This window comes from Dunckerocampus dactyliophorus, chromosome 8, assembly GCF_027744805.1.
Source record: "Dunckerocampus dactyliophorus isolate RoL2022-P2 chromosome 8, RoL_Ddac_1.1, whole genome shotgun sequence".
NCBI lineage: Eukaryota > Metazoa > Chordata > Actinopteri > Syngnathiformes > Syngnathidae > Dunckerocampus > Dunckerocampus dactyliophorus.
Window position 1 is genome coordinate 3,969,765 of NC_072826.1, and position 20,800 is coordinate 3,990,564.

The 20,800-nt window shown below is 42.2% G+C and overlaps 1 protein-coding gene across 8 annotated transcripts in view; it reads left to right on the plus strand.

The window, feature by feature from the left end:
• The window catches only part of LOC129186141 (SLIT-ROBO Rho GTPase-activating protein 3-like), a 44,833-nt gene that overhangs the window by 989 nt on the left and 23,044 nt on the right, over window positions 1-20,800 (plus strand). For 7 of the 8 annotated variants that reach the window (XR_008572203.1, XM_054784086.1, XM_054784085.1 and 4 more), the window contains exons 1-2: window positions 2,618-3,111; window positions 9,874-10,069. Coding sequence is in view for 7 of the 8 variants with exons in the window: in XM_054784086.1 (XP_054640061.1) it covers window positions 3,045-3,111; window positions 9,874-10,069 (263 nt within the window). In the remaining variant the exon portion in view is untranslated. Of the gene's footprint in view, window positions 1-2,617; window positions 3,112-9,873; window positions 10,070-20,800 lie in introns of those variants that run through there. The other variant, XM_054784084.1, reaches the window with a different exon arrangement.

Genomic DNA, 20,800 nt, shown 5'->3' on the forward strand with positions numbered 1-20,800 from the left:
TTGTTTTAAGGACATACTGCACAAAAAAAAATCAATATGACAGAAGCGACCTGCTGTTTGCAAGGATTTACTGCAAAAATGTCTGTCACAGATCCTCAATATGACAGGAGCGCTGTGCTGCTTTTAAGGACTTACTGGAAATGCACCACTCCAAATTCTTCTACATAACAAAACCATGTGGCAGTTTTTAAAGGCCTACTGCAAAAATGCTAGTCAAAGATCCACAATGTGACAGAAGCAACCTGCTGTTTTTAAGGATCTACTGCAATAACGCTAGTCAAAGATTGTACATACGGTATATATGACAGGACGGCTCTGCTGTTTTTAAGGACCTACTGCAAAAATGTCAGTCACAGATCCTCGATGTGACAGAAGTGCTGCGCTGCTTTTACTTACTTGACTTACTCCAAAAGCGCTGGTCCAAATTCTTCAACATAACAAAACCTTGTGGCAGTTTTTCAAGTCCTCTATACGACAGAAAGGACTGGTTGTTTTTAAGGATGTACTGTAAAACCAGGAATTAAAGATCCTCTATATGACAAGAGTGCTCTGCTTTTAAGTACGTACTGCAAAAACAACAACAAAAAACGCTCGTCAATGATCTGTAACAGGAGCGCTCTGCTGTTAGGTTCGGTTTGAACCAAACTCCCTCTGGAATATTTCTGACATAAAGCAACAATATGTGATAGTTTGCCTCAAACTTTACCACACAAAATAAAACAACGTATATTCCAAGTTGCTGTTTTTATTACAGATTTACTTCACTGTCTGTTAGCATCTAGCATCATTCTTAGTTGGGTTAGCGCTAGCATGACTTTGCACTTTGCATTTTTCTCACCTTTTCAACACACAACGGCAGCAAGGATGAGTAAAATAATGTTTCTTGCTGCTACTTTTAAAGAACCAACCCAAAGAAGGAAGACTTAGGTTTAAAAACGTAAGCAAAACAGAGTAGAGAGACTTATTGAAATATGGTGGTTAGCAAACATACTGCTCATGGCTAAAAGATGCAATGACAAAAATATCCTCATCCTCAATATCTGGACAGATCTGAGAGATAACATTTATATGAGTACAGCGATATCGTCCGGTAAACAAGGTTTTATTTGATTCTGTAGATATTAAGCAGCCCTTGGTGCTGTAATGAAGATGGAGGATATGAAGAGGATGCAGACTTTATGAGCTTGGAGCTTTAATAAATGTCAACATTGAGCTTGGCTTGGAGCGGCCCTAGTGGTGTAATGGTACACACTTATGCCTTTCATGGCAGGGAGCCTGGCTTCAATCAGGGGCGTATTTAGTCATTGGGACCCTCCACATCCTTGTACTGCGCTGACAAAAGTTTTATTCTCACCTCAACATCTCACAACAGGTTCAGCCTGGAGATTGTTGTGTTGTCTCTTTTCTCAGTAGAGATGTGTTTGGTAAATAAAATTGAAATGTTGCCAGTCATAAATAAAAGACAAATAGTTGGCAGCTCTAATAGTAATGAAAGTTGGACACGCTTGCAACCTGGACACTATTTATTCTCTTTTAACTTAAGCACCACGCATTTCTACTTCATAAACATCCATCATCTATGCATCTATGCCACTTATCCTCCCTAGGGTCGTGAGTATGCTGGAGCCTATCCCAGCTGACTTTGGGCTCGCCAGCCAATCGCAGGGCACATATAGACAAACAATCATTCACACCCTGTGGACAACTTGGAGTCTAACATTTTGGAATGTGGGAGGAAAGCGCAGATGCCTAAGCGGCGATTCGAACCCACGTCTTCCCGATCTCCTGACTGTGTGGCCAACATGCTAACCACTCAGCCACCGTCCGGCCCATCTCATAAACATATTTATTTCTATTATTTGATTCTGTTCATTTTGATATCTTGAACTACAAAATAAATTATTGAACAATCTATGCCCCATATTCCAAAACATGCATCAAATTAAATTCAGGTTTATGTCTAACAGCACAAACATTGTTTCACACAAATAAAGGCAAAAAAACAACACAAAAAAAGACAATTCGCCAAAAAAGTTTTTATAAAAATAATTACCTATTTGGTGGTCTAACGGCAGCCCTGACCAATACCACTCACCATAAATAAATGGAAAAAAACCCCAGTTAATCCATGTGATCGATATCAGTATCGACCAATTCCAGTCATGTATGGGCAGCATAAAACCCTGATTAGCTCATCCTTACTTTTACACTTTACTCTACAGTATTTGTAATAATTGTATTACTTTTTACTTACTACTTCAGCTGTTGACTTCTTTTTACACTAGCATGACAGTTAGGGAGGCTAAAAGTGGTACTTTATACATTTATGCTAGTTTTCATCATAGCAACTTGCTAAACGTAATGGAGGTCGACAGCCATGTTTTTTGTTTACTTTGCACTGGAACGCAGTTGATAAGAATTAGAATGGGCACAGTTCGACCCTGTAACGGATGATTTCCATTTCTATTATCTCCAAGGGGATTTTTGGGATGGATAGATGCATGGATGGATGGATGGATGGATGTAAATGAGTTGAGAGGTGAAATATGAATCATGCATGCACAAAAAGGTGGTGTGGTGAGGAAAAAGGGGAGGAGTCTTCCATTCAGCCTTTTTTTCTGCAGCTGCATGAACAACTAGCAGAGAGAGAGCGAGATAGAGAGAGAGAGAAAGCGAGGGCTGTGTCATGTGTATCGTCTTTTGCTTCAGGTTTTTTTCCCACTGCAATGCGAGTCAAACGTGAGTCCTTGCGGTGGAGGACAGCTTGCACAGAGGACTGTCCTTCCGGAACGACGTCGTCTTGAACGCAGCAAAGAATAGGACACCGCTGAACAAAACCAAAACAGAACATTGGGACCGCCTTCTCCTCCCCCCACCCCCACCACCCCTCTCGCCTATCCGGACTTGTGTGGCTTTCTCGGGCGATGCGGGGCCTCTGATCACCGCTCAGCCGCCAGTCAAGCCGAGAAGGAGTGAGTGCAAGACGGACTGAAGGCGCAGTCTCTTCCCGCCTCGAAGATTGCCCCATCCAGCCTGCCTCCAACATGTCCACGCAGGCCAGAGTGAAGAAGGACAAAGAGATCATAGCCGAATATGAGAGCCAAGTGAAAGGTTAGTAGTGTGCAGGCCTGCTGGTGCAATTGTGCAACTTTTACAACAAGTGTGTGTGTGTAATGAGGAGGGTGGGTCTGGCTGCATATGGCTGTCCTGTCAATGCATCAATGCAAACGATCCTGCAGTGTATATACTGTATGCACGCAGTGAAAGAACTATGAACTTATTAACTTGACTGCTGCACAACCCTTCCAAAACCCTCCAGACTACACAGTATGCGTCATAATGTGTATTACCCATGAAGCTGCAGGACATGATCATGTTGCAGCAGCCATAGAGAGGAAGGTCACACAGCAAACAGTTGAGAAAGTCCATCAATAATGGATGCTGTCTACATCAATTATAAACCATGAAAGGATTTTCCTCTTTGCGGCTAAATGTATGTGGCCGGATGATGAAGACAGTGCCGGATGGACATGCAGCAGACATGGCTGGTGTGCATTCTTACCTGTCCTTTACACCTACTAAAAGGTCCTAGCAGTCAGTTTGCTCCACAAAACAAACAATTAGGGGAAACTAGTCCCCATTTACAAGTAGCAATTATTAGTACACATTAAGTTTATTTACAGTATTATAAGAGTAGAATCAAAAAGTGGAGCAAAACACAAGTGCAAAATAACTGCCTCCATACAAACGTCTTTCTCTTTACTGTGCGTTCTAAAGATATAAAAACAGCTAAAAAGAGGCAGCTAATTAATGGGGTGCACCTATTCCGCCTAGAAAGCCCACTATTAAAACACCTCCAAAAAGCTCCAACAAGGTTTTCTGGTTTTATATCCATGCTGTGAGCATGTAGTAACAGCTACATTTATGATAACATGGAATACTTACAGTATTTGGGGAACTTCCTTCCTGGGTGCATTGATTTCACATAGCAACATAGAAAGGAACGCTACACCTAGCGTTAACTTTTCCAAACTTAAAAACAAAAACACAGCAGCAGTGGCGGCAGCTCCAATATGTAGCGTTACCTTTCGCTAGTGGCCTGAGGCATTGTGAGAGAGTGTGTGGTGAAGCTAGTCGCTAGCCGGCTAGCAGCTAGCTGGTGTGGTGTGGTGAGGGGTCACTATGCCAGTAATGTAGTTCGTGGCCGTAACTGTTAATAACAGTAATAATAAAAATGCCGCTGCAACTTGGTTAATATGCAGGTCACATTATGTAAATAGGGTGTTGTTGGCGCTTTTAGGAGTTTTTTTCAGAGGGCTTTATAGGTGAAATAGGTGCATCCCATTAAGCACATTAATGAGCTGCTTGTTTTTAGCTGTTTTTAGATCTTTAGAACGCACAGAAAAGAGAAAGACATTTGTGTTCATGTCTCGCATAAGGATTATGGATGATGGGCAAAATTCCAAGAAAAGTGCAGTTTTACTTTCAATGTTCATTTATCCTTTTCATCAATCATTTCTATGTATATACTCTATAAGCATTTCAAATTGTTTTTTACGTGTCAAACTATAATTGCTGAGCTATAAAAACATGTTTTATGTTAACATTTATGGCTTTCTGGAACAGATTAATTGGATTTAAATTAGGGGTGTCATGAGACACTCCGTTCATGAGACGAGACGATACATGAGACGGTCCATGAGAGCAAGATGAGACAAGATTTTAACATTACTTTTAATAAAAGTACAATGAAAAAATATTTAAAAATACATGACAATATATTGCAGTCTACTAATTCAACCCTGCATTGCTCCTCACAAGGCTACACTCTTCTGCACTCTGTATGTATGCTAGCGGCCCCGCCTCCACCCACCGAGACAAAGAGACTGTATGATTGACAAAAGGGCTCACTCTGTTCATGCTGTTGTTCTGCACATGGACATGCACATGGCAATGAACTGAGGCTGGCAAAATTATCCAGTTCATTTATTATGTGAATCATTAATTTACTCATTATTGTCCCAGGCCTAGTGCCCACCAAACTATTATTTTTCTGAACGAGAAACCTTGTCGTGTTGTAATCTTGCGAGATCTTGTGGCACCCCTAATTTACATTATTTCTTAGGGGAAAAATGGACTCTGTTTGCGTCCGTTTGGGTTAGAGTCAGACCTTCTGGAACGAATGAATCATGCCAACCAAGGTTCCGCTGTACTTGGAATGTCATTTGAACATATTTGTAGTGCTAGTAGAAAGACATCGTACATGTGCAAGGAAATGTGAACTAGATGTTTAATGGTCGATGTATTCATCATAATCAAAGAATGTCCTCAGATGTCTGTATTACAACAGCGGTGACACGATGTCTTTGTGGCTGGAAGATGATGTGTTGGGTGTTTAAAGTGAAACCTGCTTGGAATGTCATTCCGTCACAATGTAGATTTTCCTGTCCTGTGATTTTTCAAACAGCTTTCTTCTGAAAGCGCCACGTGAAGCCATGCACAGAGGCCCCAAGAGCGTAGCGCCGTCGTGACTGCATTGTGGGGGGGCTCACAGCCTTGATTTTGGGCCAAATGATGTCAACGTGTCAGTCTGGGTTAGGACACATGTGACTAGCCACGCATGGCTAACTGCAGACACAGCGCTCGGGGACGCCTCCTGGCCGTGGCACTAGCTATAGCGGCGGTCTGCTTCCACGACAATGACTCCTCAATATGTGATTTCTGTACAGGCAGCCCGGCCTTTGAGGCGACGTGGCCCACTTGCTTTCACGTAGGGCAGAAGTCCATGCATGTAGTTTGCACGTTTGAGTGCTTCAGAGCATGGCGGCACTACACAAACTGTGTTTTTAGGCATGGGAGCGCCGCTGAATCAACTGCAGCCTGCTTGTGTTTCAAATATGATCTGCAGGGTTTTTCCAAACTGAGGTTCAAGAGTCCATTTTTATTGGGTTTGCCAAAATGTAAGCAGGCATCTTGGTTTGGGGCTTTTTGATTCACAGTTGTTGTAGTAGAGCACAGCAATAATTTCTGTACAGCATATGTCCATTTTTATAGCAATACATGATTTCTCATTTGGGTCTTGAGCCAAGAACTGGTAACCTGCACAGGAAGTGAACCAACTATTAGTGACTGCCGAAACACACCTACCTACTCCTTTTCAGAGTATTGTGCTTGTAGTTTTTTTCTCCAGCCTCCAAGTTACACTGAAATTCCTAAAATCCCCAGAGAACACCAGGTTGTTGATCATTAGGGTTGGGCGAATAAGCAACATGATAAATAGGTCCTATTAGTGTGCACAGTGCTGTGGGTGTGCACCATTACAGTCATTCGAGTTGTGTTTGGCGTTAGAGGCAAATATTTGCTGTTGTGAAATGTTGTGGAACAATGCAGCTGAAAATGTAAATTTGTGTTTGGTTGATTATTTCTCTGTTCAAACAGTACATCTTGCTAATCAATTGGAGTGTCGGAAAGCCTGTTTATTTCCCTTTTAAAAGATGCCCCTTGTGCATTTGTTGCACCTTGTTTGGACCTTCCGGATAGCTCCAAGTGTTACCGGTCAAGAGTCTGATTGTAGTGGCATACTGTGGGGCGGCATCGCCATCACTGGAAAACTAAGCATCATCATTGAAGACAACATCAGTGCGGAGATATTCGGTTGAGTGTCAATACCGTAGATCCATAATCTGACGCTAACTCCATCCTCATATATGACACCCCGCATCTTGGTGTTTACCAAAGAATACAAGAGAAAGAATGCAGTCCTGACCCCTACCCAACACTTGTTGAAACAGTTTAGGCATGATGTTCATGCACAACCACTTTGGCTGCATTGCATTGCTTCTGGTACTCCTGAATGCTGGCAAACAGGTGGAGGACTGTGGTATGATGCTGTGGGGCGGCATCCCCATCACTGGAAAACTATGTCATCATTGAAGGGAACACTAAACCCAAGATATTAAGTTGAGTGGCAATACCATACAGCCGCATTCTGAAGCTAACTCCATCCTCATATATGACACCCCACAGCTTGGTGTTTACCAAAGAATACAAGAGAAAGAATGGAGTCCTGACCCTTAACCAACACTTGTTGAATCAGTTTAAGCATGATGTTCATGCACAACCGCTTTGGCTGCATTGCATTGCTTCTGGTACCCCCGAATGTTGGCAAACAGGTGCAGGACTGTGGTATGATGCTGCGGGGCGGCATCTCCATCACTGGACAAACTATGCTTGTCACCATTGAAGGCAATATCATTGCAGAGATATTGAGTTGAGTGGCAATACCATACAGCCACAGTCTGAAGCTAACTCCATCCTCAAATATGACACCCCACAGCTTAGTGTTTACCTAAGAATACCAGCGAAGAATAGAGTCCTGACCTCAACCCAACAATTGTTGAATTAGTTTGGGCATGATGTTCATGCTTCAACAATGAACACAACCAGTTTGTCTGCGTTGCATCTTGTTTCGAGCTTCTGGTACACCAAAATGCTGGCAATCAGGTGCTGGACTATCGTTAATGCTGCGGGGCGGCATCTCCATCACTGGACAAACTATGCTTGTCATCATTGAAGGCAATATCAATGCAGATATATTGAGTTGAGTGGCAATGCCATATATTCAGACCATATCCATAGTCTGAAGCTAACTCTATCTTCAAAGATGGCACTCCACAGCATGGTGTTTATCAAAGAATACTAGATCAAGAATGTACTTCTGACTTCAAGCCAACAGTTGGATCAGTGTAGGCGTGTTGTTCATGCTTGAGTGACCAACGCAACCACTTTGGCTGACTTGGGTTAAGGATTGGAAGGCCATCCCACAGCAGTGTGTGACCTGTGTGAGATGGAGGCTAACTGTGTAGGCCTCTTTCACATGCTATTGAGGCTATTTTAAAAGAATAAATTCTAAAATTGCCAGTAAGTCTTGTTCCTTCCTTGTTACTGATGTCCCTTTGAAATGGGACATCATTAAAAAACGGAATAAACAGCCCTCAAAATACTCCAACCATTTTGGTTCATGTTGGAGACAGGAGAGCGCATTTAGCTTTTGAAGCGGACGTTTTATGTGTTTTAAATGAAATTGTGAAGTGCTTGCCGGTGTCCTGACGTGATTATGCACACTCTGCGAAAGCCTGAATCATTCATCACATGTAGTGCAATACTGCACAGTCCCTAGTAACACTTTAGCTTCTAAAAATAACACGCCTGCAAGGGGCGAGCATGCAAATAGTCACTATTTGATGTCTAGATGTTGAAATTGCACAGTTACATCAATCCAGATTGGCTCATTTTGTCATCTCATACACTCCCTGTTTGTTTTAAAAGCTGTCACCCCTCCCGCGGTGACATTTTGTTCTATTTTGGAGCCGATTGCTGCCTCGCTGCTCATCAGCTGTGGTTGGTTTTTGAGCATTTCCAAGCAGAGAAAGTCACTCTTGTCCTTGACCAAATGCCAAATGAAGCGGCTGGTGCAAGTGTCAGAAGAGAGAGAAGGAGAGAGCGAGGACAGAGATGCCTCCAGAGGCATGTAACCAGGCAACTGCTCCACCAAGGAGACCATGACGATAACATCTCCTCCCAGCTAGGGACCGCATACTCTTTCATTTTGGCTTTGTTTATCTACCTCTACTTCCATTCACATTTTCAGCCTTGGGATTGCAGAGCATTTCCTAAAATTGTTGCCATTTTCAGCAGAAGAAAAAGTCTTTTCTTCATTGATGCTCTTCTACAGGGTTCCTTTCTCTGCACACAAATGACATGCATGCTTGAGAACGTCTGTTAGGCCTACTTAAAGCTCCTCAACTGTTTCTTAATGTCTCATAGAGAGAGAGCAGAGCTTTGTTCATTCCCTCTCTGCATGTGTGTGTGTGTCACGAAGTGTCTCATGTTTGCTGCAAAAAAAAAAGATTGGTTTAAATGGAATTTTTAATGTTTAAAGCACATAAGCAAATCCAACTTTATTTACAAAGTGCTGTAAAACAACCACAGTGCATCTGTAAATTAAGTAGAAATAGAAAAATCACAATTGACTGCCACAGTAGACAGTAAAATGCATAAAATAAACGCCAAGGACACGAGATGAAAAATCAGGAAAAAGGGTGTCATGTCGAAGAGATTCACAAGAAGTGAACAAACCATCAGTAACTGCTGGAGAAAGGGTAAGATTAAAGAAGCTCTGCTTCTTCCTACTCCCTTTCAGACGAGTGTGAACTGTGCAAGTGTAAACGTGATATTCCTTCATGTAACTTGTTGGAAACAAAGAAAACCATTAGCATAATGCTAATGCTAAACCATTAGCATTAGTTACTGTCACTCCCACAGTCATGTAGTCATAACTGACAATAGCATATTGCTTCTTCAGGAGATAAACGGTCCTATTTGTCCACAATATAGAGAAAAACTATTTATTTTAATCCGTTGTTTTGCGCTCTCAGTGTCTAGCTAGGAAGGAAGGAAGCAGCACTGCAGCAGGTTTCCAGACCTCTTAAATGTGAAAACCACAGCAACCTTGTAATTAAAAGAATCCCTGATATTTGCTCTTTTTTGAGACAAATCATTGTGAAGGCTCTCTCAGCACAATGCAAGCTGACCTAGTTTGTGTTTTCCGTGCTGTCTGCAGCAATAAACACACATGCATGTCATAATGCACGTGTGCACACACAGACACTGGCAGCAGACAAATGCAGTCAGACATCCGCTTTTATCCAATTATGATGAATTTGTTCTTAAACAAGTGCTTCTGCTAGCGTGATTGCATCCTCACATTGATGAATCCGTACTCTCGGGTGGAGTAATGGTGGTCAAACACAGCACCGCTCCACCAGTGTCTCTTTTCCCACTCAAAGTGACTCAACCCTTGTTGATCTGCAGAGATCCGTAACCAGCTGGTGGAGCAGTTCCGTTGTTTGGAGCAGCAGTCGGAGTCCCGCCTGCAGCTGCTGCAGGACCTGCAGGACTTCTTCCGTCGAAAGGCCGAGCTCCAGCTAGAGTTCTCCAGAGGCCTGGACAAACTGGCGGAGCGCTACTCGGCCAAGATCCGCACTTCAAGAGAGCATCAGCATTTCAAGTGAGTTGCAGCACATGCATTAGTTGGCCTGTTTAAGCGGGGGGGTGTCCAAAGTGCGACTCTGTGTTTGTGCGACTCACTCTGTATGAGTGTCTTTGCACCGTGTTTTACCGTTTGTGAATGTAAGCCAGCCTTTTACGATGCCCGCTGACGTTGCGTAAGTTCTTCGGACAAGAGGCGCGTTTGTTCTTGCTCACAGCTCCTCTTAACTGTCAACTGACATTCTCAACACACAACACACTTCCGGCCTTCAAAATAAGAGCACTGTTCACCACATACTGTCTAATTGTGTACACAAAATAAGGCTGTTTGGAGCTGGAATTAACCACAAGCCACAGGCAGTACAATTTGTTGAGGATTTTGGAGCAATGTGTGCAGAGGCTGAAAAAATACAACGGAAGCTGGGAAAAAACAAAACTGATTTCATCGGGCCTTAGATTACCTTTCTGAGTTTTTGCAGAGTATTTCAGTTTTTATTTGGATGGTGCAATTTCCAGCCAATTGTCCTAACCGAGGTTCTAACTCATGAACCGGATCTGGTCCCTGCGACCTGTCTCGTTTTCCTTTGGGGTGGCTTCAGTGCAGACACAAATAAAAGCACGGGTAATTTTCTGTAATAATGTAATAATCAGACTGCAGTGTATCTAGCCCTTTAGGTACTTATTATTTATGATGTATTATTGCACTACAAATTTTCTATCTACCTACCTACCTACCTACCTACCTACCTAACGGATACAGTATCAGCAATTAGCTTCTCAACGTGGCCGCAAACAACACTGCACAACTCACGTACGCAAACACCTGAGAAATAGCTGTGACTGGGCATGGCAAAGAACTCCACAAGCCCGGTGAATCCGGCAGCCGCGCACCCTCTGCCGAGGAGTCCAGCCCCCCGTCCGCCTGCCGCCACATCCGCGCCCCTCCACATTACCGCCATCTCACCCCGCACCATCAGAGGTGCCCCGACAACCCACCACGCCCAGCCATCCCGAACACGGCCAAGCAAAGCATCAGCTCAAGCATGTGGCACGTGCAGACTGCCACCGCGAGCGGACTCCTCGCCGCACGCACACGGGGCCACAAAGTCCACAAAACCCCAAACTCTGCATAGAAACACGCCCACAAATGCCGCTCAGATTGAAGTTAGAGTTGTCCGCCATTTCCTGGTGTAAAGTATTGACTACACGAGGCATATTAGTAGCGTGTTCAGCAATCTTGCAACTTTGCCGCTTCATGGGTTATATCGGCTTTCCTTATAGGGAAAAAACCCGATACCGATATTGACCGATATTACATTTGTATGCCAATATTGGACCGATAATATCGGTGGGCCGATGTTAACGGACATCCCTAGAAAAAAGCCAAGTCAAAACAGTCATTTTTAAACCATATAATATAAGACAATGAAAGTGAAACATAAGTATTTAAAATAAATAAAAAATATAATATATTTATATAAAATATATATAATATATATATATATAATATATATATATATAAAATATATATATAATAAATAAATAAACTGCAGCTCTCAATGCAGTCTACTGTGGCTAACACTGCAACTCAAGTATTTACTATGTTATTATTTCATAGTGGCAGATCGCACTTTCCCCCTAATTAGGATAAGAAGCATAGAAAATGAATAGATGGATGGAGGTCGCACTTTTCCACAAACTTGTGTTTCCGGGTTATGTGACCCGTATATGAACCAAGCTACAGCGATATTGTTATTGTAGCAGCTAACATGAAAAACTCTATTTATCTGGCGTAACACAACGCCTCGCTAGTCTCACCATCACTCACAACGCCTCAAGCCAAGAGTGGATACTACTAGCTTTCATTTTCGCTACGAAGACTCAACAATTTGCTTGTTTGCTGTCAGTATTTTTTACCTGAGGACCGGAGCACAAGTCTTCTCCCAAAAAAGTGCAGTTTTCCTTTAAGTGGTTGTTGCTTGTTGTTCAGTGCAGAATAAACGCTTTATTCCACTTATCTTCCACTCCTGTCTTGCTCTGAATCATATCTCCACATTTGGTGACCCTCGACGTGAGGTTGACCCACAACAGCGACAGCAGCGCGGCCGTACCGCCGCTCAATGATAACGAGGCAGCCCAGTTCCGACTGCAAGGAATAACAGAGAACAGAAAAAAAGGAATAACAGAATGTAATAACAAAGTACTTCTGCGTAGTGGACCTCCATGTTCTCTCACACCGTAGAAATGGTATTACGCACAGCTTTTTCACACCGTGGTATACCTTGAAAGCGGCCCATGCCTAGTGGTGAGATCTAACCCAAACCCTAACCCCAATCAAAACCTGAACACTAACCTTAATCCAAACCCACCAATAATGGTATCACAACATTTTACAATGGAACTTCACAAAAGCTGTACACCCAGGGGACCATACTGCTTGGTAGACTACACTGGCATGGAAACAAAGGGGTGAACAGTAAAAATGGAATAGGATGTATAAATGCAGAAGAATTGACCTGAAATGAATCCAGGACCAAGGAAGCCTGTGGCCTCCGGCTGCAGTGTTCCTCCCAACTAGGTCAGACTCTTTACCCACTCGTACCAACCCCCGCCAACCCCGTCTTCTTCTGTACGCGCTTGTCATTTCATTTCCGTTCTCAAACAGCTTCACACTAGACCAGGACTCTCCAATCCTCACCGGTCACAGAAAATTAGAGCGGTAAGGAAGTCAAAGGAATGAAACGGTTGCAGCTCTTTTACTGGAAAACAAAGATAACGCACCCTGCAGTTTTGCTGAGAGAGTGACCAGTCCACTGCTCTTTAGATGTTGAGATCTTGTCCATGGTTGTTATCCTACATGACATTTACAGTGGTGGGGAAAAGTCTCTGCCCGCTTCCTGATTTCTCATTTGTTTGCGTATTTGTCACACATAAATGTTTGAGATCATCAAACAAATTTAAATATTAGTCAGTGACAACACAACTGAACACAAAATGCAGTTTTTCAATGAAACTTTTTATTATTAAGGGAGAAAAACAATCCAAAGCTACATGGCCCTGTGTGAAAAAGTGATTGCCCCCTAAACCTAATAACTGGTTGGGCCACCCTTAGAAGCAACAACTGCAATCAAGCATTTGTGATAACTTGTAATGAGTCTCTTACAGCACTGTGGAGGAATTTTGGCCCACTCATCTTTGCAGAATTGCTGTAATTCAGCCACATTGGAGGGTTTCCCAGCATGAAGCGCCTTTTGAAGGTCAAGCCACAGCATCTCAATAGGATTCAGGTCAGGACTTTGACTAGGCCACTCCAAAGTCTTCATTTTGTTTTTCTTCAGCCATTCATAGGTGGACTTGCTGGTGTGTTTTGGATCATTGTCCTGCTGCAGAAACTGAGTTGGTTTCAGCTTGAGGTCACAAATAGATGGCCGAACATTCTCCTTCAGGGTTTTTTGGTAGACAGTTGAATTCATGGTTCCACTTATCACAGCAAGTCTTCCAGGTCCTGAAGCAGCAAAACCGCCCCAGATCATCACACTACCACCACCATATTTTACTGTTGGTATGATGTTCTTTTTCTGAAATTCAGCGTTACTTTTATGCCAGATGTAATGGGACACACACCTTAAAAAAAAACATTTTCCAGAAGACTGGCTCAGACTGGATCAGACTGAATCAGACTGTGAAGTATGGCATGGCTGCTATGAATGATAATACAGTAATATGGAAGTGGCAGTGTGTAAGTAAGCATTTAGGCACACGTTGCAGTCCAGCCTGCCTTGGTGTTCACAGCATCAGCGAGTGACGTGCGGCTGTTTTTTCCGTCGGAGTGAAATAGCTGCTTGCTACTTGTTGATGTCCAAGCAGAAGCTGTAGTAATTCTACATTTAATCAATTTTACTCAAGGATTTGTCAGATCAACCCACGTAGATGTTCGCACTTCTCTGCACCGTTAATCACCAAAGGCTAATCACCGCCGAGCAGGCGCGCGGGAGTGAGCTCCACCTCTGTAGCGTCGTGCAATGCACATCTGAAAGCTGTAAAAAACCCCCCCAAAAAACAGCATAATGGAACCCAGCTCTTGACCAACAGTGCCAAGAAGGCAGAGCTTGGACACACTCGCATTGGTGGCTCATTGCAGAAATAAAATAAACAAAAACCCAGCAAAAGTGGAAAAATAGAGCAAAAAGTCATAATGTAACTAGAAAAAGCTAAAATGTTAATACTAATAACTATTACAAATATCAAAGATTTTCCTTTAAATATGTATATATTTTTTTGTAGAAATAGTTTTCTTTTAAATTATAAATATCAATCGACAGCTGGACAGCCTTGACGTAAATAGACAAAGACAAGTAGACAAGAGGGAAAGAGTGAGCTGTATTATTATTATTAGTAGTAGTAAACATTTCAACGCATCTGCATCAGTTAAATGAACAAGGTTGTTTGTCCAGTCATATTTTTTCATTGTCCTTTTCTTAAAATTAATGTTAAACTCTCGTCTCCTTTCGTTCTTGTGGACCCAATCTCGTCCATCTTCTCGTCTTTTGAGTCGGGTGTCTCGTGGCACCCCTACTGGCTACCTACCGATCTGTCCATCTCTAGTTCGCGCTCTTTGGCAGTCAAGGCACGTAGAGCTGCCGTCTCCGTGAGGCTGATTAATGGAGCGTTCTGTCCAAGGAACACCCTGTAAGATATTCATGTCACTTGACTTCCCTTGTCAACCGTTGTCCCAGATCCCCCTCATCAAACCCCCCTTCCGTCACTTAAAATGGTCTTCATTATAAATGGCTGTCTGCTCACCGACTACAATGACTACAAAGCCTCAAGCCTTAGTCCCAATTCTGTTTTCAGAGCTGCCTTTATTACATATCCCAGTGTTCCTCATTATTATTATCAGCTATACTTTTATTTCTAGTGTCACTCAGGAGTAACAGTCTCTCACTGAAAAGAAAATGTATAATGATGAGACAAAGGGTGGAAAGTTACAGGGACTCGAGCTTGCAAAATGAATTGGATTGTACTGGGGCACTAGAGCAAGTTTATTTGAATACAATACTCAATAAATCTCCAGGTGTGGACAGGGTAAATCGGCATTCTTCTCCTGTTGGCCTAAACTCTTGAATTCGGCGGCCTCCTCCCCCAGCCACGCCTACTCGGATGCGATTGGTCAGAGACAGTAGCCGTCTGTGAAGTGTCGCGAGCAGAAGAGCAGTGACTGGTTGTTAGCTCCCCCGAAAACCAAAAAAAAACAATCTCTGAAGTGCAGCATTAACAGTTGTACATTGGAGCCCCGTTCTCCATCCAATGATGGCTGTTTGGTGGTAGACTATGGTCTATATTAGTCAAAACATATGGAAATATAAGTGATATTTAGTATTCTGGTCACTAGGTGGCAGTAATGCCACAAAACATTGATGAGACATTAACTTACATTCCATTCATTGCCTTAAAACATTGCATGAAGTCAGCCATGGCATGTCCCACATGATAGACTGAAAAAAAAGTTCTCCTCCCATTCTGTGTGGAAGTGGTAACTTTTTGGCTTTTATGTTTAAAAGAAATAAATTCAAGGCTAACTGGTTAACTTGCTAGCTTGCTAGCTAGCAAGTTGCTAGCTTGCTAGCTAGCAAGTTAACATTGCATAAGAGTTATGCAATGTGGGTATAAACAACAAATAATAGGAGTGTAAAAGTGACTGTAGGCGTGTTATTTCATGTCTGCAGGGCTCTAATAATGTTAAAAAGCATACTGAGAAAGTCCTAAACAGGTTTTCTATGCTCTAACTGTGAAAATATTCAATTTATTAACATTGAATCCTTTATCGTGGAAATTCATTTATCGCGGTTGGGTCTGGAACCAATTAACCGCTCTCAATGAGGGATGACTGTACACCCTTACACATCAAGATCAAGGTCAAGACCAAGGTTGTTCACAAACAACAACAAAGTAGTCTCAAGGTGTCATGGAAAAAAATTATTTATATGTAGTCTTTTTGCATCCTGGTTGTACCCAATCAATGTTATTACAGTAATTTCTTGTTTATCACAGTTAATTGGTTCCAGACTCGACTGTGATAAGTGAATTTCCGCCAAGTAGAATCCCTTATTTATCAATGAATATTTTCGTAGTTAGAGCATAGAAAACCTATTTATGACCTTCTAAATACAGTTTTTAACATTATTAGAGCCCTCTAGACATGAAATAACACCCCTATAGCCACCATTACGCTCATATTACCCAACATAGTACACATGAGAGAAAATAAGACATAATATAGACTCACACATGTTTGGGAGAATCACATTATCAGAGAGTAACTATTGTATAATTTAGGCCAAAAATATGTAAAATTTGCATTTTTTTTTTACTAATAATAGGCTGTAGTCAACCATGAAACAGCATGATTTATTTATTAATATATTTTAGAAAAACAAAGTGAAGCTGCGAAATTGGAAGCGCGAAGTAGTAAGGGATCACTTTATATTCACGTAAATCCGTATAGCCTGACCTGAACTACTGCATTTACAGTATGATTCTACATTTGATTTGATACCAATACATTTATGACTCGAGATTTATGACTTTGTTCTCTCATTATGAACATTTTTGGTCTTGTCTGTGGGTGCTTACTAGCCTTTTGCAGGAGGACATTTTGTTCTGCTATAAGAGAGCATGCAGCAACCTTATAAAATAGTGAACAGTTGCAATATGTTCACTGAGAGTTGTGTTCTCTTCTTTGTGACCCGCCAAACCTTGGCCGTGCATATTTCTACTACTTTTTTTTTTTTTTCCTCCTCGTCTCCTCGCCTTATTGAAGAGCAGCCAAAGGTTTGACAGTTAATCTCCTGGCATCCTGTGTCAAGGATCCAAGCGTGTGCTCGGCTTTGAAAGGAAGGCCTGCAGGGAGGGCGGCTTCACCTTTTTACCCAAGTGCAATAAAAAGCAAATAAACGAAGATGCTGATGCTCAGCACTCTGGATGCTTTCTTTTACACCAATATGCTTTTAATTCACTCTTCTGTGTAGACTTTTGAAGGCCGACGGTCTTCCTGGAGTTGAGAATGAATCAACAGCGCCTCTGCTGGTTGAAGCCAAGAAATTCACTCCATTTTATAAACCCCTGAATAAGTGTGTCACTTTTTTATGTTGCCCATCATCCACGATCCTTATGTCAGACATGAACACACATCTTTCACTAAAAAGAGGCAGCTAAGAATTAATGTAATGGGACGCACCTATTCCGCCTATAAAGACGTCTGAGAAAAACTCAGAAAAACACCAACAACGCTACATTTACATAAAGTGGCCTTCATATTAACCAAGCTACAGCGACATTGTTATTATTATTGTTATTAATATTGTTACGCCCAAGAACTACATTACTGGTGTAGTGACACCTCGCCACACCACACCGGCTAGCTACTAGCGGGCTAGCGACTAGCTTCACCACACACTCGCTCACAATGCCTCAGGCCACTAGCAAAAGGTAACGCTACATATTGGAGCTGCCGCCACTGCTGCTGTGTTTTTGTTTTTGTGTTTGGAAAAGTTCACGCTAGGTGTAGCGTTCCTTTCCATGTTGCTGTGAGGAATCAATGCACCCAAGAAGGAAGTATATACACGTTAATCATGGATGTACCTGTTACTACATGCTAACAGCATGGATAATAAAACCATAAAACCTTGTTGGAGGTTTTTGGAGGTGTTTTAATAGCGGCCTTTCTACTGTAAGCGGAGTAGGTGTGTCCCGTTACCTGCATTAATTAGCTCTTTTTTTATCTGTTTTTATGTCTTTAGAACGCACAGAAAAGAGAAAGACGTGTGTTCATGTCTCACATAAGGATTGTGGATGATGGGCAAAATTTGTCAAAAAGTACAGTTTTGCTTTAAGAAGGAAGGAAAAGCAAACCTCTTGAAGGATAAGGACACTTTTAAACTGAAGACAAGATCTAAAAATAAACACTGTTTGTTATTCGTCTTTGATTTTAGAGAGTCAAGGCACTAAATCCAAACATAGCATAATAATACTTTTACCTTTTGTATATAGAATATGGCTGCGATTGGCTGGCGACCAGTCCAGGGTGTACCCCACCTGTCGCCCGGAGTCTGGGATAGCCTCCAGCATGCCCCCGTGACCCTAAAGAGGAGAAGCGGTATAGAATATGGATGGATGGATGGAATATAGAATATGGCTCATATTCTCAGTTGTAGTTACAGAATGTGAACCAAACATATAACATGGAGGAAATAATAGCTGCTATTTCACAAAAGGATATTTTAAAGGAAAAATGCACTTTTTGGGGAATTTTGCCCATCATCCGCAATCCTTACGTGAGACATGAACACACGTCTTTCTCTTTTCTGTGCGTTTTAAAGGTATAGAAACAGGTAAAAAGGGCAGCTAAGTAATGCACGTAATGAGGCGCACCTATTCCGCCTAGAAAGCCCGCTATTAAAACATCTCCAAAAAGCTCCAACAAGGTTTTATGGTTTGATATCCATGCTGTGAGCATGTAGTAACAGCTACATTCATGATAACATGGAATACTTACAGTATTTTGCTCATTGGAAGCATTAGCGGAACTTCCTTCCTGGGTGCATTGATTTCACATAGCAACATGGAAAGGAACGCTACACCTAGCGTTAACTTTTCCTAACTCAAAAACAAAAACACAGCAGCAGTGGCGGCAGCTCCAATATGTAGCGTTACCTTTCGCTAGTGGCCTGAGGCATTGTGAGCGAGTGTGTGGTGAAGCTAGTCGCTAGTAGCTAGCTGGCGTGGTGTGCTGAGGTGTCACTACGCCAGTAACGTAGTTCTTGGGTGTAACAATGTTAATAATAATAACAATGTCTCTGTAGCTTGGTTAATATGCAGGTGACTATATGTAAATGGAGCGTTTTTGGCACTTTTTGGAGATTTATCAAAAGGCTTTGTAGGCGGAATAGGTGCGTCACATTACATGCATTCTTAGCTGCCTCTTTTTATCTGTCTTTATATCTTTAGATCGCGCAGAAATGAGAAAGATATGTGTGTTCATGTCTCACATAAGGATTGTGGATAATGGGCACATTTTTGGGGGGTTTTCCTTTAAAGCAATCCTCTTGAGTAGGTTGGGGTGAAAATGGGAGAAAATGTGAAGAGATGCTATCTTTTGTCTGAAATGTTTTCCCCCTTCGAATGAAGACTCAGAGTCTTCTGTCATGTTGCAACGACCTCCGCCATAAAAGCGGAAATAAAATTGGACTTAAACGTTGGCATAGGTCATCTATGGACCATCAGCGACATGCCTTTGTCATGTGTCAAATAAAAAAGTAGTATCACGATTGTGTTTTGGTCCCAACAGTTTGACGATGGAAAAACAGTCCCATGTTCCCTGAAGACAAAAGAAGATAAACAAACTCTTCGGTGTGAACATAATTGAACTCACATGCTCCCTCGAGCAATGAGGCAAGCGCAGCCAGCATGCTGGCTTTCTCTGTGTGTGTGTGTGTGCGTAGGTGTGTGTGTGTGTGTGCGTAGGTGTGTGTGTGTGTGTGTGTGTGTGTGTGTGTGTGTGTGTCGGAGGGACATTTTGAGATAGGGGACAAGATTGTGAGTACATCTTTAACTGAGAAACAATTTCACTCCAAGGCAGTGTATGAGCCAATGTGCCATTTTCAGATGAATGAGAGAATAAAGCTTTAAGAGGGGATCAGGAAGGGATTATGTGCTCATAAACTATTCATTCAAGAGTCTTGATTGTGTTCTGGTTTTGCAGTTAGGAGTAGGGGTGATATGAGATCCATATTGTGATCTATATTACTTGTTTGATGTGATGAAAATATTACGGACATATTTTTGACTAGGAGATGAATATAAACGTTGTGAAGTTTCTTTTTCCAGGAGTACACTTTCACAAAAGATGTTTACATTTGAAAAGTAGTATACTTTGTTTTCTGCCTCAGTGTTGTCGTAAGCTATTTTTTATGACACCCTTATTTTGTGAACACAAACAGGATATAATCCAAAGTGCTCTTATTTTGAAGGTCGGAAGCGTGTCGTATGGGTTGAGAAGGTCCCTTGACTGTTGCTAAACTGGCCTAGCTGTAGCCATAGCCCCCGTCCTTTATTTACACTCAGCTTCCACATCAGCTAGCATCCTGAAACCCTGGGTTACATTAGCACGAGACAGACAGCATTTATTGTTGGACTTCGCTGATTCTGACTGCTTATACGAAGCGCATCAGAGACGAGGTACTGTGTTATTTCTACACCATGAATGTGTGAACAGTAATCATGCTGGTCGTGCACCCTCCTTTGCATATCACTGTGTTGCAAATGTTACACTGAGCTCTTTTTTATGAAGTTAAGCCAAACGTTGTAGCCGCTTCTTCTTGGCTGGTGCTCACTGGCCTCTTCTTCGTTGGTGTTCACGGCTATTTCTTCCCATCGGCGAAACTAGAATTGAAATAAAAATCAATTGAACGATCCTGGGAGATTCAGAATGTTAGTCCCGGACTCAATGCCCAACCCTAATCACGAGGCATTTACACTTCCTGTCCCATACTTAATGCGAACCATGTGGGAATTCGTTACGCCTCTGTACCGTACCAAACGTTCCGTATCGAAAAATCAGATTACGCCTACAGGTGGTCCTTTGTTTACCAACAACTTCCATTCTTCCGATGGGCTTATAAGTTGAGTTTCAGTGTAAGTTGGAACTTATACCCTCTTACTTTTCTCCCCGTGGTTGTCTTGCACGCTGGGA